The 27,820-nt window shown below is 38.6% G+C and overlaps 1 protein-coding gene across 1 annotated transcript in view; it reads right to left on the bottom strand.

Moving 5' to 3' along the window:
* Positions 1–11,559: 11,559 nt before the first annotated feature.
* ZFR (zinc finger RNA binding protein) overlaps positions 11,560–27,820 on the bottom strand; it is a 55,089-nt gene continuing 38,828 nt past the window's right edge. The window contains 8 exon segments of the mRNA XM_017727545.1: positions 11,560–13,936; positions 14,643–14,740; positions 14,844–14,955; positions 18,875–18,970; positions 19,787–19,884; positions 24,801–24,942; positions 26,344–26,494; positions 26,705–26,910. Of these exon segments, the coding sequence (XP_017583034.1) occupies positions 13,757–13,936; positions 14,643–14,740; positions 14,844–14,955; positions 18,875–18,970; positions 19,787–19,884; positions 24,801–24,942; positions 26,344–26,494; positions 26,705–26,910 (1,083 nt within the window). The 3' untranslated portion in view covers positions 11,560–13,756.

Raw genomic sequence — 27,820 nt, 5'->3', positions numbered from 1 at the left:
GGGTAGCCACGTACGTTTTTGCGGGGCTGCATGGGCCGCCAGCGCCTGGCCTGTGCCTTGATCCAGTCGTCACTTTCATAGAGGTAAAAAAATCACAGAAGGGTTCGGGCTGTAAAGGACCTAGAGCTCATCTTGTTGCACCCCCCTGCCGTGGGCAGGCACACCTCCCACCAGACCAGGTTGCTCAGAGCTCCATGCAACCTGGCCTTGAGCACTTCCAGGGATGCGGCATGCACAGCTGCTCTGGTCAACCTGTGCCAGTGCATCACCACTCTCACAGTAAAGAATGTCTTCCTAATATCGCATCTAAACTTTGTTTAACTCATGTATTGCACTGTTTCTTACTCAGCTGCAAAATGCCTGTGTTGTATATGTGCACCCTTAGAAGACAACTCAGCATTAAAGAAAATCTAAACAAGGCATTGAGATGCAGAGTTTTACTTATGGCAGGAGAAGTGCAAGAAAAATGACAAAAAGTGTGCTTTCCATGAAATAATCCTCTAAACCCTCTAAAACCTGACTGCTGATACACACTGAGAAGTCCTCTGCCCAATGTCTTTTTAATGTGTTACAGCCACAGCCTCCCTGGAATGTCATCTTTGGACACTGTATAATCAGAGCTGTAAATAAACACCAGGTTTAACTGGTATGTAGGTTACTTTTTAAAGCCTCATTTTTATATGAATACAGAACAATGCAAATATTGTAAACTGCCTGTGGCAATGCAGCAAGACTACCCAGCAATTCGAATGGTGAATGGTAACCCAGGCGACAATTTGTGCACAGAGTAGATTTTATGGAAATATTTTTATAAAAACAAAATATATTTTACAAACATCAGTAGACCATAGGACGTGAATATCAACAGCTCATTCAAATATTAATGATAAATACTCTTCATATCATTCCCCCCCACCCTTTTTGTTTTAGTACTTCACTTTATTCACCTTGTCCCAAACCAGACCTAGGAAAACTATAGGAGGAAAAAAAAGGGTTACATGGAGTTATAAGAACACATTTATAAAAGTAAGATGGAGCGACTGTTTCAATTCCAAAATAAAACAATTTCCCTGTTTTCAAACTCATGGAATGAGAAGTCTTTTGGATTTAATCACCTTCTCTCTGGGAAAAAAAAAAAAAACCAAATCAACTCAGAGATTAGCCTTCATTATTTTTACAACAAAAGCTATTCTGGTATGGGATCCCACGCTGAAGAGCTCTCATGTTTCACTCCACAGCTGCTTCCACATCATTCCTTACATTGCAGCTGACCTCAGCTGCATAGGTCAAAAGTACACCCCATGGGATTAAACTGGTGGAAATCCAGGGTGAGGGGAAGTGTGGGACACCATCTCTCTGCTCTCTAGTGTATTAAAGTACTCAAAAAAAGAGAATAGCACTATAAAAAAATCTTTTAAAGTACCTGAATTTAGAGTGGGAATAACGTGAATACCTCAGCATGCCATGAGGTTTACAGCACACTAAGGCAAAAATCAGCTGCTTACTGACATAGCATTTTTCAAAGAGGAGGGGATGTTTTGACACCAGGCCAGAGTCTTAACTCTGATGGGAAGTGCAAAAGGAGCCTTAATTCCCACATAGCACATGGGAATTCATTCCTCGTCTTGTCAATGTAAAAAAAAAAAAAAAAAAAAAAAAAAAAAAAAAAAAAAAAAAAAAAAATCTGAATGTAGCTGCTATTCTCCATCAGCAAAATATCCACATGGTGATAAACAGGGAGTGCTTCTTCCTGGGGTTTGCTCTCCAGGCTGCAAAATGCATGTGGCTGAACCCATTGCAGAAGGGATTTGAAGCCTTTTTGCTAGAATTTGAGGGCTGGATTTGGATTCCCCCTTAGTCAGCGTGTTCATCTTTTTTGGAATGGATGAAATAAAGCTATCACAAGCAAGTTAACTTACTTCAGAGAAGAACATTAGCATCTGAAAGGGCCAGCTGCAACCCTGACTCTGTGCCCAGCAGATTACCAAGCACTGAGGGCTTCCATGTTCTTCCCTTTCCCCAGGAGGAACGATGAATTCTCACTTTCTCTTCTAAAACCTGGATTGTCTGTGGGGAGTACTCGCAAAAGTTGTCTTCAGCCCAGCCACCTTATCTCCACAGTTTCCCAGTGCAGACAGTGGAGGGAAACAGGCTCCTTCTGAAGGCAATGGGGGCAGCAAATAAATTCCTTTTTCAGAAACAGTCTCAAGAGGCTGCCCAGTGCTTAGAGCGCCTCGGGAAATCAGCTTGGCCAGGCTGAAGTTGGCCTTTCCAGGTGCCTTCCTTCCCCACCTTGTCTTTACACTCCCCCCATTTTCATCTACTGCCTCTCACTTTTGCATTTACATATTTACTTTTTTGTCATTTTAATGTGCCCCCTCTCTTCAGCATGGTCACTCAGTAGTGTTGTTCCAAATTGCCCCATCCCGATGAAGAAATAAGACAGTTCAGTGCTGTTCAATCATTTGGGATTGTTCTCTTCACTAATAAAAACTTCTGAAAGAAAATTTCTGCACCAAATTGAAGTTTCTGGAATGGTGTATTAATAGGATCTGTCTTCCCATGTTTCTTCTAAATGGGAAGTGTTGGTCTGTGCTGCCAATGACTTTCAATCCGTTAAAGAAAAGAAGAGCGTATGAAGTAATGTAATTCAATTTTGTTCAATTTTACATGTATATCAATGAAAATCATGCAAATGTAGAAAAGTAAAACTTTTTAAAAGCCGAGTTCTAGTTTGTCTGTAATGGGTGAAGAATGTATAGCATTTGACTGTCACCATTTCATCCCGATACTTTCCTGTTTCTGAAAGTATAATCACAGTATTTACCTTTAAAGCTGTCTGCAGGAGGGAATCTCACAGACCAGCTCTGCTCTTCCCATAAACAGAGATTACTTTGTTTAACAAATGTACATGCTATTAATTGGAATAATTCTTTGGGCTGAATTCTCAGCTGTGCCGAGGCTCGGTGGTAACAGCTGATGGAGGGGAGACACAAAAGGAGCTGTTTGCAGCTTCTCTATCAGTTTTCTTTCAGGGACCTTCTACTACAAGTTGTATCTCATATTTTCCTTTGTGGCAGTCCTCCTTGTCAGCATTTCCTTGGCTATGGGAAGCAAGTCGCCTGGATAAGGCATTATCCTAGGCAGTAGCTGGAGCACACTTGGTGAAGATTGCTGAACACAGCTCTTTGTGTCACATTTCAGCTTTTCTGAGCCTGGGCCTTAGTAAATCTCGATGCCTTGGGGAGTGCAAAGGGTGATTGGATATGCAGGGGGTGCAGGTCACTGTGTGTTGTGGGTGCTTTGGTACGGGTTGGACTGATAAAATAAATTTTTAAAGCCATTCATGAGTGTTGACTCATGCATGACTTGCATGACTACATCTAATTTCTACTCCCCATTTCCTCTCTTTGAAGAAAATAGGGGGAGTCTTTGCCATGCTGTAGACCTGCAAAGTCACAGGTGTGCATAACTCCCATTCCAGAGTGGTAAATAAGAGGCAGGAATCTGCAGCTGTGCGCCCCTTTGATCTCTCATCATGGCTGGATCCAGGTCTGGACACTACTTTTAGTAAATGCACCTTCAGTGGTGACACAGATAAAGGTTTTGAAGTAGCAGCTGGAAAGAGGATTTCAAAAAGTTACCATTTGTCAAGGGTCCATGATCTGTCTCTTCAGAAAAGGTAGAATTTGGGTGTAGAATCTGGATCTTCTTTTTTTCACACTTGTCTGGGCATTATCAGAACTGCACATAGGTGTGCGAACCTGGGTATTTCCATTGTAGCTGTACAGTTACCCTGACATTTCACAGAGCATCACATATGCTTGTGTGTAACTCAGAATGGAGGAGCTGTCCCAAAAGTGCTGGATTTACCCTGAGTATACAGAGATCTGCCATGCATGCTGGGTCTGATACTCCCTATTTCTACTGTTCAGTTAAGTAACCCAGTTTATGGCTTAGTATTTTAAACAATAAGAGAACACATTAAAGTGTCTGAAACAAGTATGAAAGAAATATAGAAGACTTAAGATGAAGCTGGAAGTCAGATGACTGGGAGCTACCAGGGAAAAAAATCAGAAAGGAGGAATATACTGTGATGTCCTGTGGGAAAAGGTTAGCAAATCAGTCTATAGACAGCCAGCAGCTATCTCTGCTTTATACAGGCTAAGATAATTTTCTGTGAAAAGTCATGAATGTTAGCTTTCTGCAAATTAAGACAATACTAATAAAAAGGAAAAAAAACCCCAAAAACGACAACAACAACAAAATAACCCATAAAAGGACTCTGCTCTGAGATATTACTTCTAATACTGGATTGACACTGACATTTTCATTTGCCCGTACTTTCAGTGTCCTTCAGGAATTAGTTTCCAAACTTGATTCAGATTGCAGTCTGTCACCTTTGAGGTGAACTCATTTTTGAGGTATATGGCCAGAGATTGTGTAATGCTGTCTTATATGAACTCTTTATGTTTCATTTTTGTAGCAGTGGCCTTTCTCTACTGACTGTGTTGCGTCTTTCAATTTTTTAAGCAGTTTTCTACTCCTTGTTGTGAGAACCTAATCTCTGGGGAGATTTTGGGTGGATCTCTCTGGGTAAAGGGAAAGCAGATCTACTCTAGCTTTCCTCAGCTGAAATCTGTGGCTCTGATTCCTGTTCCATCCCGTGTCTCAGTCCTGAGACAGTATGTGCCCAGTTCCTCCCTGAAGGTGGCTGAAGAGATGCATTTTTTTTTCTTAAGTAGAGCCATCTGGGATGTCCCACATGGTCACACATCATGACTCAGATGGCAAACAGCAGTTCCTTCAGGGAATCCTTCAGCAATACACACCCGTTCCATTTTGTGTTCATGCATTAGTTGCTGAATATTTTTGTTCTACCAAGGCCTTCTGGAGATAACCTTCCTAACCTGCCTAGCCAGGAAGGTTCATCTGCCATTTGGGGTGTATAGTGCCAAAACATGCACACAGGAGAGTGCAAGACCAAATTAACAACTGTGCCATGAAGAGTGGGACCGGAGTGTTTACTGTAGTCATGGAGACGCAGCTGGGAATTACATGTCTTAAACTTGAGGATGGAAAACAAAATACTGCTGTGAGAGTTGTGAAAACTCAGGGAACACAGCACCTCACATCGAATAGCAAAATCACCTTCTCTTAATAGCTGCAAGTGGGAGAAGAGGAAGTGAGTAACTAATAACTCTAGTCACCCAGGAAAGCATGGGTGTCACAAACAAGAATACAAAGGCTAGGGAAGTTCCCCACCTTTTTTTAGCTCCTTTGAAGCAAACACAATTACTCGTTTGTGGGTGGACACAGACTTCTTCGTCGTGTGGTGAACTTCTTTATTTTATTCTCCAAAAGGCTGTGAACAGAAATTACTTCAGATTGGGTATTTCTTATCCTTAGCAGTATACAAAGGGTGCGTCAAACCCCATCTGTATCAGGAAAAAGCCTACACCATGGCTGGATGTGAGGCAAAGTTAAGTCAGTGCTCTCCTCTCACCCTTGTTTCCTCTAAGTCCAAAGGGAGGTCCTAAGGATCATGAGCTCATACATTGATAAATCTAAATGTGGCCCTCCTGATATCAAAGGATGTGAGATGACCCTTCTGTCTTGGAATGAACCCTATGAAAGAAAAAAGCTAGTAGTTAAGCTGTGTGGTGAAAAAAATCTGCCAGAGTGTCCTTGGCCAGCCCTGATTCTTTCTTCCCAAGTCACTTCTCCAAATGCAATGTGGATGAAAAGTCCTTGGGAAAGATGTCCAGCTCTCTGTCACTAGCTAGGAATCTGGTCCATCTAGTTAAATAGTTGCTCCTGTCAAGGACTCTTCCTGCTGGGCATGAGGAGAAGCAAAGCAAAGCTAGTGAGAGCCATCCAGTGTCCAAGTTACAGGGTACAGGACATGTCAGTTCCAGCATCTCCATGGGGAGAAATACTCATTATGAGGCCTACACAGTAACCTCTCCTCTTTGGGAAAGATATACACACACTTGAAAATTTTGCTGGCTCTGTCCTGGCTGTTCTGTTCTTTCCTTTAGCAGTGAAAGTTGTATCTAGTGCATGACTGCAGTAAAAAATGTGCTTGTTTTACTTTGCCCACCAGGCCCTTTACATTCTCTTGGCTTTAATTTCCTAATGCAAAATGCATGTGTGTGTGTCAGTAGTCATGGATGTCAGGTCATGAGAGAAGCCATCCAGCTCGTGCTGTCGTCCCCACCTGCCGTACAACTGCTGCAACTAAAAAATCTAGCCCAGATAATCTGAGGAACAGGCACAAACCTACCCCTTCAGGAAAGCTACATGCTCTTTAGCAGAAACTCATGGCAAAACAAAAACATGAGTCTTGAGGCTGGCTTTAGCTTCCCTTTACTGTCCCTGACTTCAAAAAGGCCTTTGTCTAAGCAGGGCACACTTTTATTTGGCTAAGACAAATGAGTCTTTGAAGCAGAAAACTTTATAGAAGCAGCAAATCTTGTAAAAGAAATCTCATAAATCCATGTATTTGTCCCTGTTAGCAAATGTTTTTGATTTACTAGAATATTTTTCTCTGGAATTGCTGTGGTTTTTATCTTCAGGCCCTTGGAAAGTTTCTTGACCAAACTTTCTAGAATGAAAATGCGTTCATGCTAGAATTAAAATATTTATGCTGATGTCTGTATGGGAATCTGGCACGCCTGAGTGTCAGATGGGTATTTGGAAACATTTTTTTTGAGGATTCCAGAAGTCATCTGCACTTCCAGAACTCCAGGTTTTTCCAAGGAAATAAGTAATTTTAAATCTCCTTTTTTTTCTGATGTGTGGGTGACATTTGTAGAGGGAATTTTCCTCAGTGAGAATATATAAACCAGCAGAGGACTGACAGAATTTTATTGCATGGACTTTGTCCCAAACCCTTGGCTTTCAGATCTGTGTTCTCTGACTGCATCACTGCTTCTTGGGAAACACTTCAGCCCTGGCTATTCCTGTAACAGGAGCTCTGAACTGGTCCCATAGCTTGTAAATTGGCACATCTTATGCCTTTGGATATGCTGGAGAACATGCTGGGAATGTTAGTTAAAGCATCCAGAATCCTGATTTATGATTTACCATTGTCATATAAGGAATGCTCATCCTGAATCTATTGCCCTGAAATCACCCTTGGCAGAAGCTGCAAGAAATTTCTTAAGAAATGGATACAAGAAAGCAAAACCACACACTACCTCCTCACACAAGATTTTTATCTGAAATACCCCTCTCCTCCTGTTCTCAATGGTTTGTCAGATACAGCCTTTTGACACACATTTTATCTTAACATGTATCTGCCTTCCTCAGTGGGAATCCTTACCTTGCAGAATTTCTTCTTTGCAGCCCTCAGTGACTCAAAATTGAATCTCTCTTCTTCCTTCTGCTATGCCTACTCTGATTTTTATAATTTCTTTACACCCCTAAAGTATTTACTTCTAATTTATTCACGAGATGGTCCTGGCTGTGTTTCTAACTAGTGCTGTCTTCTAATTCACTAGCAGATTTTATTTGCGGTTTTGCTACCATGACTATTTTAGTGCATCGTTAAAAAATTATTTTAAAATTATTTTTAAATGCATTCTTTGGCAATAGAGAGGAACGCTGTAATAGCTTAAACATCACAGTTTTCCCTTCGTGCTTGTCACACGAAGGTGAGAATGAACTCTGCCTTTCCAATGGGAGCTGCTGCTGAGGACACAGCGCTCTCTGCTGCTGGAAGCACACAGGGACACTTCAAACACAGCCCTGTGGATTTGCTGCATAAAACCCCGCACTTCCCTTTTTGGCTGCGGCACATTCATTTAGGTTTCCAAGTGTTTGGAGAGGTGTCCTCACACACTCGTTAACACTCTCCATTCACGTGTAAGGGAGCAAGGCATGGGCTCCAGATGTAGTTCTGTCTGTGAAGCAGGAGAGATGCATGAAAGGTCAGTATTCCAGTCCCTTCTCTTCAGCTTTTCCTTCACCTTTTCCCACAGCACACTTGGAGTACATAGCATGTAACATTTTTTAACACCTCAGATCAACTGGCCTGAACCATTTTGGTCTCAACCTCCTCAATCACCTGGAACTTTTTTATTCTATGTTTTCGTGGAGCACTGCAGTTGCTGCATGAGTGGCCAATCATGCACTCGTCTTCTCTCTGCTGAAACTGAGCCTTTCTCTTTGATTTCCTACGCTATTTTCAGAGCTGATTGTTGTTGACTATTTGATATAACAATTTTCCTTTTAAATCTACCTTTTATTTGTAGCTCTCTAATGGCCTTCCCCATCTTATTTCTTGAGTTGGATGCATTTAATTAATTCTGTTCTTTCTGTTACAGTTTTTCTTGTGTGTTTTTTTGTTTTGGGTTTTTTTTGTTGTTGCTGTTGTTTTTTTCTTTTGAGTAAAATTTAACAAGTTCAAATGCTGGATTCTGCACCTGGAATGGGGTAATGCCAGGCACACGTATGAAGTGAGAGAGGAATGGCTGGACAGCTACAGAGGGAGATGTGGAGCTGACTGGTGCTGGACTCAGTGTGGGTCAGCAGTGCCTGGGCAGCCCCAAGGCACAACAGTACCCGCACAGCCGGCAGAGAGAGGGGATGGTCCCGCTGGGCTCAGCCTTGGGGTGGCCTCAACGTGGGCTCTGCTGGGCCCTGCAGGTGGAGAAGGATGGCAAGGTCTTTGAATGTGCCCCGAGGAAGAAACGAAGCTGGTGGGAAGGCTGGAAGGAACTTCCTGTGAGGAGCAGCTGAGGACTTTGGGCTGGGCTGGTTTGGAGAAAGGGAGGCTGAGGGGTGACCCCACTGCTCTCTGCAGCTTCCTGAGCAGGGGAAGGGCACTGGGAGCTGCTGAGCTCTCCTCCCTGCTATCCAGGGACAGGACATGAAGGAATGGTTCAGAGCTGCACCAGCAGAGCTTTCAACTGGCTGTTAGGAGGCATTTCTATACAGAGAGGGTGGTCAAGCACTGGAACAGACTTTCTAGAGAAGCGGTCGATGCCCCAGTCTGTCAGTGCTCAAAGGCATTGCTTATTTTAAGGACAGTGCCCTTAACAATGTGCTTGAACTTGGCCAGCCCTGAAGTGGTCAGGCAGGTGACTGGACAATGGCTGTAGGTCCCTTCCAACTGGAAGAGTCTGTTCTATTGTATTTTATTCCACTTACAAAACACACTAAAATAAATTATTGAAGTTATTGGTAGAAACTGGGATGGCATTTAATTAATACAGACACTTTTCCTGTGACAAGCAACTCTGTTGCTGATACCACAATGATTATCCTACCTTCCTGAAGCAGCTGTTTCACATGACTATATTGGCAACATCCTGGATCACTCTGGCTCCAGTTCTTAAATGTACCATGCTTTTCTCTTATGCATGAAAATATGAAGTAGTTACCTAAGTATTGACATTCTAAGCCATGCTGAGATAGCCACATGGGACTGGCAGCTGTGGGCCTGCACCTCTGAGAGACCCATCCCCTTTTGGAGGAGCACACACCCCAGGAACATGTAAAACATGACAGTAAACTCATGTATTCAGGCACCTTCATCACTCCCATTTGTTCATTAACTTGTTTAACCAGAAAATTACTGGCAAACTTAATGTGTGCCAAAGTGAAGGCTGTGATAAGGCTGTCTTACATGGTCTGATCAAATATGCATACTATTAGTATACGATGCAGCATGCAGAAAAGGAAAGAGGTTATATAAGAAGCAAGGTTTGTGATTGCTGTGTAGGAACAAGAGCCTTTTTGTCTCACTTTTAATGTTAAAGTAACCTTTTTACTGTAGAAAAAGCCATTTATTTTCTCTTGGTCAGCTACTCAATTCTGCAGTCTTAGACTTTTAAGTACAGGAAACTTACAAAATCCACAAAGGTTTCTTGATGCCATTCTATGTTTATTTTGATTTAGGGTATCAACCTCTTAACAGGGCTGATGCAGAATGGATGTAAAAGTATTTAAGCTAGTGGCTGAGCCTCTACAAACTGATAGGGTTTAAACTACCCTCCAATAAATACTGGTGGCAATGGCTTTGCAGAACAGTTTAAGAAAACACAAATATTGAAGATGTCTCTAAATGATAACCCTTACCAACACAGGTATGTAAAGACCATGACATGTGGGAAAGTGTGCACTGTGCAGGGTCAACATCCCCAGCAAGAGCTGCCAGTCCCTGAAAAACAGTGACTTCTATCCTGGTAGCACCTGAACACTTGTTGAATATTATTAGGGCAGTGTTTCTTAAAATGCAAACTGCAAACAATCAGAAAGTTCAATAAACAACGGCAAGCTTCTCTCAGACTTTTGTGATGCAAATGAAAAAGTGGAGCAAAATGTAAGAATACAGATTAACAGATATTTACAGAATGAAGCCTGATTGTTATTTAGATATAAATCAAAACTGCTGCAGTAAGTCTATAAACAACACTCCTTGGATTTTTTTCTTGCCCTAAAAGACCAGCTGTTTCATTTTTGAAAGTCTGAGAAACACAACACTGAAGGAGAAAAAGATAATCTGAGAAGATCTATAAAAGAATCTCTCAAAAGAAATTTAATTTGCTAGCCTTTCTGGCTAGAAGGCTCTTTGGCTTACAGCTGTCATTACAAAAAACCCCAAAAAATGGAAAGAAAACAGATGTTTTTGTTGAATCAATCCATCACTGTACTTTGTAAAACTAAAATATAAGTGGAAAAAAACATTGCTGACTGTGTCTCCTTCCCCCCATTATTAAGACTATGCTAGTCAAATCTGTTTGGGTAGTCCAAACAAGTTTAATTGCTTAACAAAAAAATGAATTTGGCACTGGGTGACTACTTAACAGACTAATGACCAGCAGATATTCAACCAGCAACAAGAATCTTAAATATGCATACAAATTGTTGCAGGAATATTCAAAGTTGATTCCAACTGTTGAAAATTTTCTAGGCAGAACAATTTTAAGTACTAAAAGGTCTAAAAGTAGAAGCTGCAAATGAACCCATCATATTCAATAGCTCTAGAAATGTAACTCTTCATCTAGAATTTCACAGAAGGTCAAGAAGTCGATGGACTGTGTCTAACAGACTTTAATTTTTAGCAGTGCCTTTATGCAAGAATCCATGCGAAATCACACTGCTCACAGACAGGACACACTCATGAACTAGGAAGTCAAGTCAAAGTTCAAAAAAGCTTCAAAACAGAACAGCTCACATTTTCACAAACTGTTCTTCTAAGGTGAGCACGGAGGGGAATATCCTTCCTGTGTACATTTCTCTTTTGTGTATGAGGACTGCAGTGTTTGTGATTGAGGGATTTAACACACAGCACTGCTGAATAAAAAATGCAAACAGTGCTTATTAGTAAACTGGTAGCATTACCAAAACAGGTTATTAAAATGCTTATTTTGCCTTCCTAAGTGCACAGTGTAGTATTTAAAGTCAAAGCTAGCTCTGTACTTTTGAAAACCTTGTTTTTACATTCTTCTTAGATTTGTTAACAGGAGTCGAGTCAGAAGTTATCCATTAAAATGGGCAGGAACACCAGAAACAAACTGCAAATTCACCCTTCACCACACAGCACAAAAATCATGGTCACAGCTTCATATTTAATGTGGAATCACTTTAAGTATACAATATTTCAAAAGATCCAGAAACTGGTTAGGAGCTAAAAGCCAGTAGAACAAAAATACAGAAAGTCTAAAGTACATCTTTGACCTTTTTAATCCTATATTTTAGGGTCACATTCCTGAATAGACAAGTTTGCCGTATGAGGAAAGAAACTTTGGTATGGAGTTAAACTAGCTACATGAATAGCACCTGTAGCTTTCAAAATAAATAGTAATGGCTAACTAGACACGATGGCAACAAGATATCCCCTAGAACAAGCATATGCTTGGAGTTATGCACGAAGGCTGGACAATGAAATGAGTGTAATTTTTTTAAGTAACTTCAAAGCATTTCTGCTTTTCATATTTCTAATTATTTAGAAAGCTTTCATACAGTGAGAAAGCTTTACTTTTATATGCTAACCCCTAATAATCACTCCATTGAAAATTGCACTCTGATGCTTACAGAACACTATTATTAAATGTTTTTCTTTTAAGTCTTTAGATTCTCTCTGTTTTTCTAAAATATTGTATTTTTTATTCCATAGGCCCATGCTGGTTAGCAGTAGATGCTGGGAACAGAAACATCCCCCCTGCTCCAATAGTTGCTTATTAAAAAGGTCAAAGAGAAATTCGACCTTGAAATGGAACAGAAGTTGGGTTTTTCTTAATAAATGGTATCAGAAATAACAAATTATTTTTGTCACATGTGATACTCTCCTACAGCCATCGATATAAAGTAGCTACCGGAATGTTAGTCTATGTTAATCTCTGTTTTATGGGTTTGCAACAAAGCATAATACACATTTAACAGAGTAAGTGAAACTTCAGTTTCCAGTGTGTAATGAACTTTAGTCATTTAATAAATTTTAACTTTTATTTGTGTATTCCACTGTAGTGCTGTGACAACAAATCACACCTGTGTACCAGAGCATACATCAACAGTATGATGTAACTTTACTTACACCACTGCTATATTTAGATTTTTGAAAGAGACATAAGCATACACTATGGCCACAGCAAATAATTTTCTGCGTTTTTTTCTTTGATAACCTTCACTTTTTCAATAATACTTCACTTTTAAAATTTGAATTATTGAAAAAATCACAGAAAGTTTATACAGGAACAGATATAAGGAATAACCTCACAGGCACTGATATGACAAACATTTATTTTAAGGGCTGAGAGGCATTAATACCATGTTGACAAAGTTGACTGAAAAGAATGACTAACTTTGTCTAAACGGAAAATGCCCACCTTTGCTTGTTGAGAAAAGAAATTCAGAAAGTTATTTTTTGGCCTTGCTATGTCACAAAGTCAATCATACAAAGACCTACGCATTTAACCTAAGATAATAGTTTTAAAAGCCCTTCTATAAAAAAAACCAAAAAACCATCATGCAAATCTTTGATCAATTATGCAGCGGCTTTAAAACTGTTGCAAGACCGTACTGTATATATTAGCTTTTATACTGCTAATGCACAACTAACAGCAAACTCGATTAGATTAACACAAATTTGTCTTAATTACACCGTTATATCACACTAAGGAGACAAATGCCACAAGATTGGCAAAAACATTTAATTCTGAGCACTCAAATGGCAGGACAATTATGTGTTGTAACCCCTTCACATTTAGAAAAAAACATGATCCTGCAGTCTCACTTTACAAAAAAAGAAAAAAAAATTTCTGTAAAATATTAATTGGGAGGGGAACAGTTTTACTACCTAACACAAAGTAACTCATACAACTAGTGTCAAAGGCAAACAAAAATACTTCTAAATAAAAAGTCAAAATACACATAGCAACAGAAGCACAAATGCTGCATTAAATACAGTCAAGATAGGAAGACAATGCACTTGTTAATAAAAAAGACAAAAAAAAGAAGAAAATATACTGAAGTCAGCAACACGTTTAAAGAAAATGCAGTGAGGGAAAACTATTTTTTCCTATGACAACAGTTTCCATTTGCAGTCTTTCCATCCATAATTTGTCTGGTACAATACGTCCAATTAAAATATTCGGAATCTCACAGAAGAGCTAGGTTTTTCTCTTCCAAATCTAATTCACAAGCTGGTTTTGGATGTTTTAAACAGACATCATTATGAATGAAGTAAAAGCAAGGCAACAAATGGACTTTTCATTACCATCAATCTTAGCAATGATAACAAACATTTTTAAAAGTTATCATAATCTTTTTTGTCCTTCTTTCCCTCTGCTTCAAACCCATCAACCCCATCACTGTCCCTTCTCCTTTTACGATTATTATGGATGTTGAAGCGTTGATTCATCTGTGGTAATGGATCCATTCCTAGAACTTTGTGTATCTGACGGAATGCAAGGAGTCTCAGCGCAAACTAGAAAAACAGTAAAAAAAAGTTACTTGTATTACATACCAATGTCCATTTTGAGGAATTCCTCAATTAAGGAAGCGCATCAGTGATGTATGATATTACCCTTAGCTCTAACTATCCCGTCTTTCTTTCCCCCAACAAAGTCAACACAATGAAACGTGTCTGTCACGTTTGCTGCTTTTGTAAGTGCAGCATCTTAGCTTAAAAATAATGTACGTGTGTTTGAGCTCCTGGGCTTGCACTGAAGCAGCAAAGGCTTGTCACGCATCACATTAGGCATTAGGAATCATTAGCAAAAGGATCAAATGAAGAGGTAGAGGCAGTAACCTCTTAAACTGCAAGCATGAATGGTCAATATTGTCATGTGAAACTCGCAGAGATGTATTTATAAAATATTAGATGTCAAAGTAATTTCCAATCTACTAACATACTGCTGTAGAGTGAGCCTGTTTACATATAGCTAGATCTAGATATATAGATATAGATGAGAATGCTACAAATTTTTCAGGATAATACATTTATTTTACTGCAAAAATGTACACTACTATACATCCTCTCCTATGACACGTTCAATGCCTAGATTAAGACTGGTAAGATCTGACTACATTCTAAGAAAAGAAAATTCACGTCCAATATAAAGCTCCATTAAAAAAAAAAAAAGAACAAACCATCCACCAAATTTAATTACTTCACACCTACATTCCCTTACCTGTGCACTTGAAGTAATATCCTCTCGTTGCTGATCTGTCATTACAGCAAGCGTATCAAAAGGATCTTTTTCACAGGGGTCCAGAAGGCCAGGACCACCTACAATAATCAGGCTAATTAGCAGCACACTTTTACCTTATTTCATGCAAGATTACAGATTAGCTAAGCATAAGTATACATACAGGGGTCAAATGCAACTTGCCTTTAAGGATGATTCCTGAAGATATACACTCAAAAACTCTTCTCAGTGCATCTCCAGGACTCTGTGGCCCAGTTGCGCTGCTAATTGCTTTTTCCACAAGCAACTCCATAGCCTAGACCAACAACAGGAGGATTCAGCCAAATTAGAAGATGGATTAAGACAGAAAAAAGCTGCTATTGCTCCTCAGTAGAGAATTTTGAATCCAGAATTTTGTAGAACATTACACATCATAGAATACTTTCAGCTAAAATGGAAAGAACCTCCAGTTATTTTATAAAGACGAATAAAAAGAAAAGTGGTGCAAGATTAACACTGAATACTGATACATGCAGCTGGTCACTGGGCTCAGTGTTGGGCCCAGTCCTGTTTAGTATCTTTACTGATGATCTGGATGAGGGAATCAAGAACACCCTCAGTCAGTTTGCAAATGGAAGCTGGGTGGGAGTGTTGATCTGCTGGAGGGCAGGAAGGCTCTGCAGAGGGATCTGCACAGGCTGGATCCATGGGTTGAGGCCAAATTGTGTGAGGTTCAACCAGGCCAAGTTCCAGGTCCTGCCCTTGGTCACAACCTCCTGCAGCTCCAGGCTGGGACAGAGTGGCTGGAAAGCTGCCCAGGGGGAAAGGACCTGGGGGTGCTGGTCAGCAGTGGCTCAACATTAGATGGAGCGTGCCCAGGTGGCCAAGAAGACCAAAGGCATCCTGGCCTGTGTCAGCAACAGTGTGGCATGCAGGACCAGGACTGTCCCCCTGTGCTGGGCACTGGTGAGGCCACACCCCAAATCCTGGGTTCAATTTTGAGCCCCTCACTACAAGAAAGACACTGAGGGGCTGGAGCATGTCCAGAGAAGGGGAACAGAGCTGGGGAAGGATCTGGAACACAAGTTCTGTTAGGAACTCCTGAAGGAGCTAGTGGTGTTTATCCTGGAGAAAAGGAGGCTCAGGGGTGACCTTATTGTTCTGTATAACCGTTACCTGAAAGGAGGGCATAGCGAGGTGGGGGTTGGTGTCTTCTCCCGTGTAACTGGTAATAGGACAAGAGAAAACGGCCTCAAGTTGCACCAGGCAAGGTTTAGATTGGATATTAGGAAAAGAGATTTTGACTGAAAGGGTTGTAAAGCATTGGAACAGGCTGCCCAGGGAGCTGATGGAGCTACTATTCCTGGAAGTGTTCACAAAACATGTGAATATGGCAATTAAGGACACGGTTTAGTGGTGCTGGGTTAACAACTGGACTTGATGATCTTCAAGGTCTTTTCCAACCTGAACAATTCAGTGATTCTATGATGGGCTTCTTCCCATCACAAGCTGTACAATAATTTTGTAGAAATTTATACAGTAGTAGCCTACATATGTAGGTAGACAACTTGTTGAGCCATTTTTTTGGAGTATGAAACATTGTGGGACCCTTGATTCTGTCAGCCAAAGAATTCAGTACACAGTATACCTAATGAAACAGGATGCTTCAGAAATTTTTTTTTTTTCTGCAAGAGTACAGAAACTTAGAACATCAAAAATTTAATGTTCTTAAAAATATCCTCACTAGTCTTTCAGTTTAGCAAAACTGAAGCTCACAGCAATTTTTCTCCTGGTTATTGACCAACACTAACTCAGATGTTAAACAAGTGTAAAAAAACCTCTAGGATAAACATGTTTACTGAAATGTATGCATTACTTGATGTTAGTTAAAATGGTTTAAAAAATTGCTCTATTTTAAATACTGGTGACTTTTTCTGTGAATATTTCTATTGTTTACTTTTATTATTTTATTTTTTTCCAGAAGAACCTATAGAAATATTTGTGAAAGTAAAGACTAGCTTCCCTTAGTTTTCTTTCCCAGCCTGTGGATGTTTCACTACTACCTCTTTGGCAATTTTAATTCTCAAGCAATGTGTCTCTCTTGGTTTTTGATAAATTTTTTGGAGGCACTTGTTGTTTGGGCCTTGTCCTCCTCACCACATTTACGTTGTTCAAATGCTACCTTTTGTTTTTCCTTTCCAGGTGTAAATATTTATTCTGATGTATGCAAGTAACTACAGGCAGCACTGATCACAATCCTTCACTAAGGGTGCCCATTCCTTTCTATTTTAGCTCCATTTAACTGACAGATTTCAATTACTGAGCACATTATTTCCATGCCCTACTGTATCACTCAGGATTTGGCAACAGAAATTTAGTCGTTTTCAACTAGAAAGCAAAGTGCATCAGTAAAGAAAAAAAAGCAGATCTTGGATTTAAATTTTTTAGAATCTAGTTCTTTTGGATCCTCATACAATACACTGATGTCTCTAACTCAATCCTAGGAAAATGTGTATTATGATGTGCTGGTGTTCATGTGCACAAAAGGCTGGATTTCAAATTTGAACAATGCGTAGGAACCTGACAAAGTTCTTCTAATTCAGTTTTTACTGTCAGGCACATGAAGTGCTACTACTGTGAACATTCAGACTTCCTAGTATCTTCTATTTTTACAACTACTTATGTTTTTTTTTTAAAAAAGCTCTGTCATCTGGTTTGTAAAAGGTTTCTAGTATAGATGGTAGGAGAAGGTCTGTATCCAGAAAACTGTATTACTCCAATCTATGAAATTCCATCTGAACTGGCAGAAATCATCACTTTCATTTTGTCATTGTTTTTATCAGTAAGACTTTTCCTACAGGCCAAAAGAACAGCTGACTACAGTTCATTGCTGATCCATGTCACTGAGAATGCATCAGGTACCAGGAGCAAATCAGGAATCAGCCCTTTTGGAGAGGGCTGAGATACAGCAAGGTCTGACACACTGCTTCATACCTCTCTTCCCTTCTGGATGTGCCTTGGAACAGATAATGTGGGAATTAAGAAACCACATTTCTTATTCTTCCCCCATGTGTCTGCTCTGTGTTGCAATAGTTGTAAGGATACTTTTCTGAAAGTATGCCAGGGTTCATTCTCTGGCAACTCAGTATCATAGTGATATTAAGAGGGTACTTACTTTTTAGCATCTTTTAAGCCGTATTTTTTTAGTGTACTTTTCATGAAATGCAATACTGAAACTGGCACTAGTTTTTTTCCCTTTAAATATTTAAAAAAGCAGACATTACTGCTCCACTCTTCCTTTCCAGAAGCAATAAATATTATTAGAAGTAATTTAATAAAACTGTCTGCAAACTTAGTAGAGTTGTAAAACTTCTCATTGAAATGAAGTCAACTGCTCAAACTTTTTTGACAATATTAGCACTCTTCCTGCCAAAACTGAGAAGGAAGCAGCACAGTGCAAACTGGATTTGGTCTGCAAAATACAACAGTCAGAGCTAATTTACTTCCACACAAAACATACTTCAGGTATTTGTTCCAGACTAACTTTGTGCAATCTACAGATCCTACATCTCTTAGTATTTGGAGCACATGTTGCACTCCTGGAGAGATAATGTAAGATAGTCAATGCAAAAGCAATGCTCCAAGACTTAACTGCAAGAATTAAGAGAGGTGACCTGATAAAATCCAGAGATTTAAGTGACACTGACTAAAATATGATGATGACACAACCACAGGCTGTATATATACAATATATCCTTGAGAAAGGGATATATTAACATCATAAGAATTACTGTGGTTTTTTCTTTCAAGTTCTTTCTGTTATCACAGAACTATCTGGGCACAGCCAACATTATTTTAAATAAGCCTCAGCAAACTCCAAGCAATTCGAAGTAGGTAGTTAGAAAAAAGTAGGTTTTTTTGTATAAAGGAAAAAAAATGCTAAAACCTAGAATAGGAATCTATTCACAAAGAATAAAAAGAAATAAGAAAATTCCTTTTGGGGAAAAAAAAAAAACCAAACCCTTCCAGCTTTAAATGACAAAATCTCAGAAAACTGTATTTTTAAGAGGGAATCTGGAGAATTTGTTAGCAAAAAAACCTCAAAAATTCCCAAACAAAACCCTGCATTACTTGTTGAAACAGTCCGAATTTAAAAATTGTATTAACACTTCCCTATAATTTCCTTGTAGTAACATATTTATTAAGATGACTCATTAAAAAAACACATTACTTACCCAGCTTGGAAAATCAGACCAAGTAGGAACCCGCTGACAGAGGTCACGAAGAATACGTATGATAATCACACAGGACTGCAGACCATTAGCTCTAGCCTTGAGAGCAATACAAAATCAAATTAATTAACCCCTGCACCTACAGCAAACAGGAAATGTTGAAACACTAAAACACCACTGTTCAATGGAAGCTCAGATACAAGATTGAAACAAATCGTTCTACAACTTTATTCCGTGAGCTGCCATTTACAGCAGTATTTTATACAGGGTTAGTAATTTAAGGTGATAGAAGTCAAAGTGCACAGGTTATACAAGAATAACATTTCTTGATCCCCTATACACTTTGACCTATGTTCATTTGTAACAATAAATACAGTATCTTTCTATATTAGAAATAAAAAGGATAAAGTAAAGATCTAAGAAATAGGTATAGAGACTGAAAGGTCAAGGGAATCTGTTTGGTTTCTTTATTGTGCCTTTGCCAGAATGCAAAGTCACTAAACCAAACAGTTGCTTCTCACCTTTCATTTTTTTTTTTGCACTTAAAGAAATAGGAAAAAAAGTCTTAAATCTAAACACAAAGCTTTAAACACATATTCCATTATTTAAAGCGAAGTTACTCTGCAGCCTTATGGAATATATAACAAATATACAACATATGATCACCCCAAGCGAGTCAAGCTTTCAACATCGCCTTCTCAATGACCAGAAAAAAAAATGACGTCAAATGAGCAATAACTGCATAAAGCAGCTCCTCCATACTCAACCTTCTACAGTTAAATTTAGGGACCAGAGAAATATTAAATATTATTAGCAGGAACAACGCTGAGTGTTTTCACACAGTTAAACATTTATATTGCAACTGAACTAATCTCTCATAAGGCTACAAGAAGAAAATAAAATTATGTTCCGAACCTGGAACCACTTAGCGTGGCGTAGAGCAGCCAGAGCGTCAAGGCATTTTTGCCTGTCCAAGACGTCCGGTGGGTCTTTCACCATACCCGAGGTTACATCTAAAATGGATTGAATTGGCAAAATGCAGTGAGGAATGGGTGTTTGACCAGGTGAGAAAGACACTTCCTTAAATAGCTTCAATGTCACACATGCCATTTAAAGTTTAAACCCTTGAACGAGAAATGTAAATGTTCAGCAAAAGTCGCTCAATTAGGATTAGAGCATTGACCCAGTATGAAGATCAAGAGCATATTGCACTTCAGCTCTGAGGTTATTTTCAACTGCATTGCTGATTATGCAATGCGTAGTACTTCTTTATTTCAGCTAACACTGGAAAAACACATATCCCCTAAAATTAAATACCGAAGGAAGGATGGTTGGACACAGTGCACCAGCACAGAGAACACAAGACGGAAGGAACACAAAAATCCACTTTAACCAAGTAGAAACATTCAAACTTAGTTTCTTTTAAATTTTAATTGTCACGTGTTATTTGGGACCTATTCTTGAAAGAAAAGCTAAGTATAACAAATTTTAAAAGCACTAAATGTTTAGTAATGATGTTATTTTTATCATGCCTTAAACTTGAAATTATTTTGCTGTAAAAACCTGACTAAAGGAATGTGACATGTTCTTCAATATTACAGAGTTCCTTGTTTTCTAGTACCTTCTCTCTTAGCCATATAAATAAAATTCCTCAGCCCATAATATATATGTTCCAGCAACACTTAGGATGCAAGAAAGGATCTAAAAAGGGACTACTTTACACAGAGTCAACAAGATAAAGAGAAGCAAGGAATAGTCAAAAAAACAAAGCAAAATTTCTGAAAGATGCAGAAAACATAGCAGACCTTGCATATTTAAATGTTCAAAAAAAACTTAATTACCAAGCTGACTGGTTTGCTACCAAAAATGAAGAGACCACAGAAGTGGTTTAATCAATGAAACTGGAACCACTAAACAATGTGAAATGGTATCCTCAGGTTACTTGAAAACTGTATGGATATAATCAGATCAGTGATCACCGTTAGTTTTTTTTTTTTTGCTCATTATGAAAATGGCTATCGTGACTAGTCACAACATATGTGGTAGCATAACTGGCGATACACCAGTTAAGATGAAACAAAAAGCCATCACTCAATGGCACACATTTCACAGGAGCTGGCTGTTTGGAACAGTACAGTTTACTCCTCCAAGACCTAAATTTAGGTAAGCCAGGGAATAAAATAAAATAAAAAATAATGAGACTCGTGAAACATTCCTGCAACGAGAAGCTTTTAGGAATGTTGCAGAAATTGTGCTCTGAAATCACAAATGTATAGTAGGATTCTTTACAATACAGAGCTAAGAGGCCATGAATTAACATGGTGGCATAACTTTGCAATACAGTAACTAAATTTAATGTGAAGTACTACTACTAGTATTCAGATTTGAGCATTTTGATAGGATAATTCTATTGCTCTGCACAGAGATAAAAATGCGAAGACTTCATAAGAGCAAAGTTGAGAAGAACATAGGTAACTTCTCACACAGATATTCCAGCTTACAGGCTATATATTGAAGTGGAAAGATGACAATCTTCACTAACAAGGCAATTACAGAGCAAATGAAAATGTTTAATGTGATGTTTCTTTTAAAACAAAACCAATTTTAAAAATCCCAAAAAGAAACAACAATAAGAATCCCCTCCAAACCTATACAAAAGGGGTGCCAGCTAAAGCTAAGTGATGAAAGGGGTACAACCCAGATATATGAGACAAGGAGTACATCCTGAGAAAACCTACCACAGGAAAAAGTGGCAAAGTAAGGTTGAGAAATTAAAAAATAAAAATAGGTGCTGTGGGGTCAATAGCCTAATCAGTCAATTATTTACTTTCTTCTAAACTAATATGTAAATAGGTGACATTGTGCAAACCTTTAGCACAATAAGTCATTGAATAATTTGAAACTTTACTTCTACCTCTGAAAACCTTCAATTTGTAAAATAATTTTACTAAGAAGAATTGCAATTAAAATGTACAGAAAAGAATCTTACTTAGTGCTGGAAATGTTGATCTAAAATGGGTTACTAATAGCTATCATAAGAATACCCATGGAACTTAAAAAGACTCTCAAAGTCAGAAGTTGCTGAGGCACGTACTACACTGAGAAAACATTGACTGAAAAAATATATCAAGGAACTCCTGTAATATTTATTCTGTGGATTTTTGCATATGTTTCACATTTCAGGATTAACCCCTTAAAGACTATTTAACTAAAATCAGATGCCTAACCTACCACCCTACTAAACTGAGACAAAACTGAATTAATTTACAGAATACGGGCATGAATTCTTACCCTGTATAACTTATTGCTAGCCTAAACATAAGGGGTTAATCTTCAGTTAGACGTGCTGTGTCCACACTACCTCTTCATTAAAAGTTAACAGGTATGTCAATTTAGGTAAGTTTTATTATGTAAAATACATTTTGTCCAGTCAACTATTGTAAGACTAGTGTGAACACTGCTTCATTCTAGGAGAGAGACAAAGACGAAAAGAAAAAAAAAAAAGAAACAAACACAAAGTAACAGCAGATGCTAGGACTATGCATCCAAACCCCTCCTTTGTAAAGTATGGCAGGTGTGACACTGAGCTTTAGAAAACCTTGGTCAAAAATCCTTCCGATGTCTTGGCAGCAACCCCTGACAGGAATCAAGTCCCTCTGCTAGAAGGCTTTGGACCGGGGCTGTTAGCTAAGGATAAAAAAGACACACGCGCACACACAGATGTGTTTGTAGGTATGTACACTTTGTTTGATGAAGGAAGACTCCACAGCTGGGTTAGAGCTCTTCGAATGTATTAGATTCGGTCAACTGTCAAACGCACAACACTGTAAGGAACAGTAGCTATGCGGTTAACAATTTCGTTTCACTGTTTAATTTTTCAGACTTTTATCATGTAATAATACATCAAACATGATTCTACTCCACATGCAAGACTCAAGTTGCATCTTTACTCAGACTGGTTCTTCCGGTAAAGCCTTCCTTAACTAGCTCCCCAAGTGGGCTAGGGAAAATGAAAACTTTAAACCAGTGTAAGACACAGAGCATGAGAAGCTGCAGGAAGGAAAACACAAACACATACTGTTACTCTGCAGCAAATAAGCAGCAGTCTTCGGAATAAGGAACTTCTTTCCTGCAATAATTGGCAATTCAGTCTTCTATTTGCTCCAGTTTCAAAAGTAAACTTTTCTACACATCCATTTTATACTGCTCAGTGTCTTGAAGAGAAGTCTAAATTGACTTCGTTTGCCTAGAGGCAGTACTGCATTCGGCAGTGAATAAACTCACAAAGATAATTTAACTCAAGTGTGGGTCAGACAAAAATACAGATTTGTTTCCTTTTGGTGGCATAACTTAGGGGACTGATGATAGCAATTTGAAATTTGTTTTATTTTTAGTCCACATCATAGAATGTTGGGCCAGAAACCACTTAGTTGAAATGGAGTATTGTAGCAGGAATCAATACTGCACTTTTGCACAGTAGATCAAGAAATAAACATGGTATTAAGGGTTAATTTAGTTGAATGGTTAGTCTAATTTAATAATAAAATGCATTCTTTATAAAGTTAAATAATATGGAAAGTTGGATTCAGCCCAAAGTCATGTTACACTCAGATTGTCAAAAACCAAGTAAAACTGGTTGGGTGTGACAGTACACATACAAACCCTTTATAGCTAGGAATATTATGCACAGCTTAAAAATCATGTACAAAACACTCTAAGACTCTTTGGAAGTCATCCAAACCACAGAATGCATCTTGAAATTTTTCTTTCTGATTATGTAGGATGACTTTGTTAACATAGCTCGCTTATAAATGCACTAGTCACAGCTACAGGACACTTACTAATGCAATATAAAAACCTCAAGTATTTTAGAGGACATGTAATGATGAGATGAAATATAAAAAAAACCTCCATGGCTTATATAAATACGTATATACACAAGCACATGTATACATACACACATACAATTTCTTTCAACCTGCATATGAGAAGTGTTAAAACAGCCTCAGATTTCCTATTTGTAGGTTCACTGTCAAACACCAGAACCCTGTTTGCTATGATCTCTTTCAACTATGAAAATACAGGATTAAAAGGAAACAAAGTTAATTTTATCTGACCCGTAAATAAAAAGAACCAATGTACTGCAGACATTAATCATGCTTGTTGGCTTAAAAGCTTTTGGAGCTTTGAAAGTGTTACAGAACAGACCCTAAAGCAACACTGCTGGCACCAGAAAAACTGCGGACTTCGGAAACGTAAATTGATTCCAAAGCTCCACCTTCTGCTTCAGCTCAACAACAAAGCCATTTCTTATTGTACTAGTTGGGTTTGCCAGTTGGATAGAAGACTGATTGTAATACCAGGAGCCTAAATATACTCAAAAAGCACTCCAGACCAAAAAACAACCTCAGAGAGCTGGAAAAAATCGCATCATCTTTTAAAGTTAGAAGCACTGTTACTGTCAAAAGTACTGTAAAAGTGCATTTTAAGTGGCGCTATTCAGAATGTCCAAGTGATGGTAATACTGACCCAGTTCAAACCCAAAAACATGGGATTTGATTTTCTAAATCCATATAATCTTTCTCTTAAGGCAAGTCTGCTCTAGAAAGCCAGTTTATAGCCACTTGCTATAAAATACTTTGTTTTCCACATAATTTTAAAAGAGGGGGAAAAAAGTCAAGCTTGTACCTTTTCCAGAAAGCTGAGGTTGGATATAAAGTTAGAAATTCAAAAAATTAAATAAAAGCATCATATACACATTTCTTTTAACCAACTGTTCTCTACTGAGACGGGTTGTTGAAAAACAAGGTTTCGATCAAATACATGTGCCAGCATGTTGCCTTCCAGGACCTTAGTGCCATCTTAAGCAGAATAGATAAACATAAAAAAACAGATGAGAAAGAAGTAACGTCTTTAACAACTTCCCAACCTCCATCCCTCATGTTCTCTTCCCGAATGACTGGAGATGTCAGTGTGATTGTAACTTGCATTTTGGGTTCCACACACGAATTTAAAATTATTGCTGCTTCTGGGACTGCACACTTGATATCGTATTTCTCTGGACTGATTACCTAAATATTGAGAAACAGAAATTTCTATTAGCATATGGCCAATAAAAGTATGAGGAAGAAAAAGGATTCCAACATAGTCATTTTTTAAGAAAAAGATAGAACCACAATTATATGAAACGGATACCTGTGTAGTCATAGAAACCACACTACACAGTGTAAAGATATAAATATATGTGGACTTGCATGTTGTTTCCAAATTATTAATGAAAATACATAACCAAGAAGTCAGATGCCCAGAAAGGAAATTAATATACAATTACATAACATAATTACAATTACATAACGAGAATCTTGATGGGGTTTGAGATAAAGAAAAGCCTCAGTGCCAATTAATTAGCAGGGTGTTTCTCACTGGAACATAGAAGCCTTTAAAATGCAAAGATGCAGGGGTTATTTTTCAAGCTCGCAGTTACAGATGGGTATTGCTAGGTACATCCTATGCTTGGGTATCACAAAATGTTAAACAAAGGGCAAGATAAGTACCAGAAAAGAAAAAAAGTAAGAGTAACTAACAAAGTGGTTATTTTGAATTGCTTTCTGCAACTTTATTTAATAATTCTAAATAGCCCCAAAAGGAAGCTGTAGGCACCTCCGTGACCTTCTTCCACACACATGGACAAGCGAACATTTCCATAAAGACATACCAAGATGCCCATTTTTAAAATTTACTTTTGTTCTGTTACTTCAAATGAGCAAATTTGAGATTATTTTCTAATTAATCTGATCCTGCTAAAGCTTCTACCATGCCAGTGATTCTGTCAAGCATTTTACTAGACTGCACCGACATACTAATGCTGCGACAAGCACTCTATAGTGACAGGCTTTGTTCATCAGAGACCAGAGGTTTTATACTTTCTTGTGGAAATTCTGTAAAGGGTTTGTATTAATTTCACTGAATGCTCTAAGATTGCATGTTTGCTTTTCTAAAGGTCCAAATTATAAAAAAAATCCCACATAAGACTTAGCTAACTAATTCTGAACTATAAAGCACTGACACATATGAATAGGAGCCAATATGTAAGTACAAAAGACAGGCATTAATGGAGAACTTTGACCTTGAGGCAGCAGGCGTGCTGTAACACTGCGCAATTACCTCTATTGCTACTGGTAACTGATTAATGGCCTTCCTCATGCTCATTTCTATTTCCCACATAAATGAAGTCTATTAAATGGTGATTGATACTACACTGCTAGAGCACACACTTGTATGGACACAATATAGAGAAAGCAGAACACGCAGCAGTCTCTGAATTCAGACAGAAACACTCAGAATACGGAAAGAAACTGAACCTTGGCTATGTCACGCAGCAGCACAGTGAGCCCTGCAGACATTTAACTTGAGGACAGATTTTTACAGTACTCTTACAAAAATTCAAATCTAAAAATCTAAATTCTACTTACTGCAAGTTGCTTAGGGAGACTTTCAGCAATACGACTGAGTAACGTCTTGGAGGGCTTCTCAGCACACAACAAAACAAGATTGACGTTTCGGTCTCCACGGAGTAGCAAACCTTTAGCCAAAACGCCCACCCGTAAAACGCCTTTCAAAGCTCTGTGAATTATAGTTAAAAGTTGCATTTAAAATAATAATGTAAAAATAATAAAAATAATCCTTAAGATAAAAAAGTGAAATAAAACAGTATTCCACATGCTTCTGAGACTTCAAAATACTGTAAAAAACCCCAAAGAGATGAGATCCTGGAAGCATGGATAACGGGAAAGAAAAACAATAAAATTCTTAAAAAGTAATAAAGTAAAATACCTGTCTTTACTTCCATCCTTTTTGTCATCTCCCTCTTTGTTCTTGCTTTTTTCATGATCAGTCATGCTGTCAGAAACCAGTTTCAAAGCACGCTCAGTAATAGAAACAATTTTTTGGACTGCCTGAAGTTCCTCCTCAGTTGGATATATAGCAGCATGCTTGGTCATCACATAGCGGTCATCAGAGGAGTCAGGGCGGCGCAGAGGCTGAACAGACAAAAAAGTGTATTTCTGAGACTTGGGTGCACTTCCAAGGTCACAAATGAGACAAAATGAGGAAAACCCAAACATGTGGATAAAGAACAGAATATTCAAACCTCACATCACTGAAATGTAACAAAACATGAAATCTCCTCAACAGCCTACACTGGTCACAATCAATCATGTCTGAAAAGACATGAAATGTATCAAAATTAAACAAAAGCAAAATCCTAAGATCAGAGGTACCTCCGCAACATTAGTACTTCTTGTCTTTCTGTCAACTGGGAAATATTTGCATATTGCTGCAAAATAAAGCATCCACGACTGCTTTCATACAATCACAAGATGGACCCTCAGAAGGTCATCGAGACCAACCTCCTGTGCAAAACATGGTCAGCTTGAAGACCACATCATGTTGGTCAGGGTTTTAGCCTGTTGGTTTTTGAAAACCTTTGAAGATGGAGGTTGCACAACAGCTGTATAAAAAAAAGATGATTTCCTGTATTCAGTCTCAACCTCTTTTGCCTTGGCTTAAACTCGGTGTTATCTCACCCTCTCAGGACTGTAAAAAGCCTAGCTCCATATCCTTTATAATGCACAGCTATTAGAAGGCTATTACATCCCACTGAAGCTCTCTCTTCTCCAGGCTGAACAAGCCCAGATGCCTGTCTCTCCTCACAGGGCACGTGTTCCAGTGATGCCATGATGATTTTTTTTTGCCTTTTCCTTTTACATACCTTTCATGTATTCTCAGTGTCCTTAGCACACATACTTGCAATCTTTAAGCCTGATATCTTAGCATAGTCCTGGAATTCTGCTAGGCCAGAACACCACACATCCTGAAGGCCTCACAGCTGGAGGCCAGAAAGCCTTGTGCTATCTTGAAAAGCCAAGGCCCTCTCTAGAACGTATTCTG

Source organism: Corvus brachyrhynchos, unplaced genomic scaffold, assembly GCF_000691975.1.
Source record: "Corvus brachyrhynchos isolate BGI_N302 unplaced genomic scaffold, ASM69197v1 scaffold140, whole genome shotgun sequence".
Classification (NCBI taxonomy): domain Eukaryota; kingdom Metazoa; phylum Chordata; class Aves; order Passeriformes; family Corvidae; genus Corvus; species Corvus brachyrhynchos.
The sequence above is the reverse complement of the archived record's forward strand: the minus strand, read 5'-3'. Positions and strand labels throughout refer to the sequence as shown.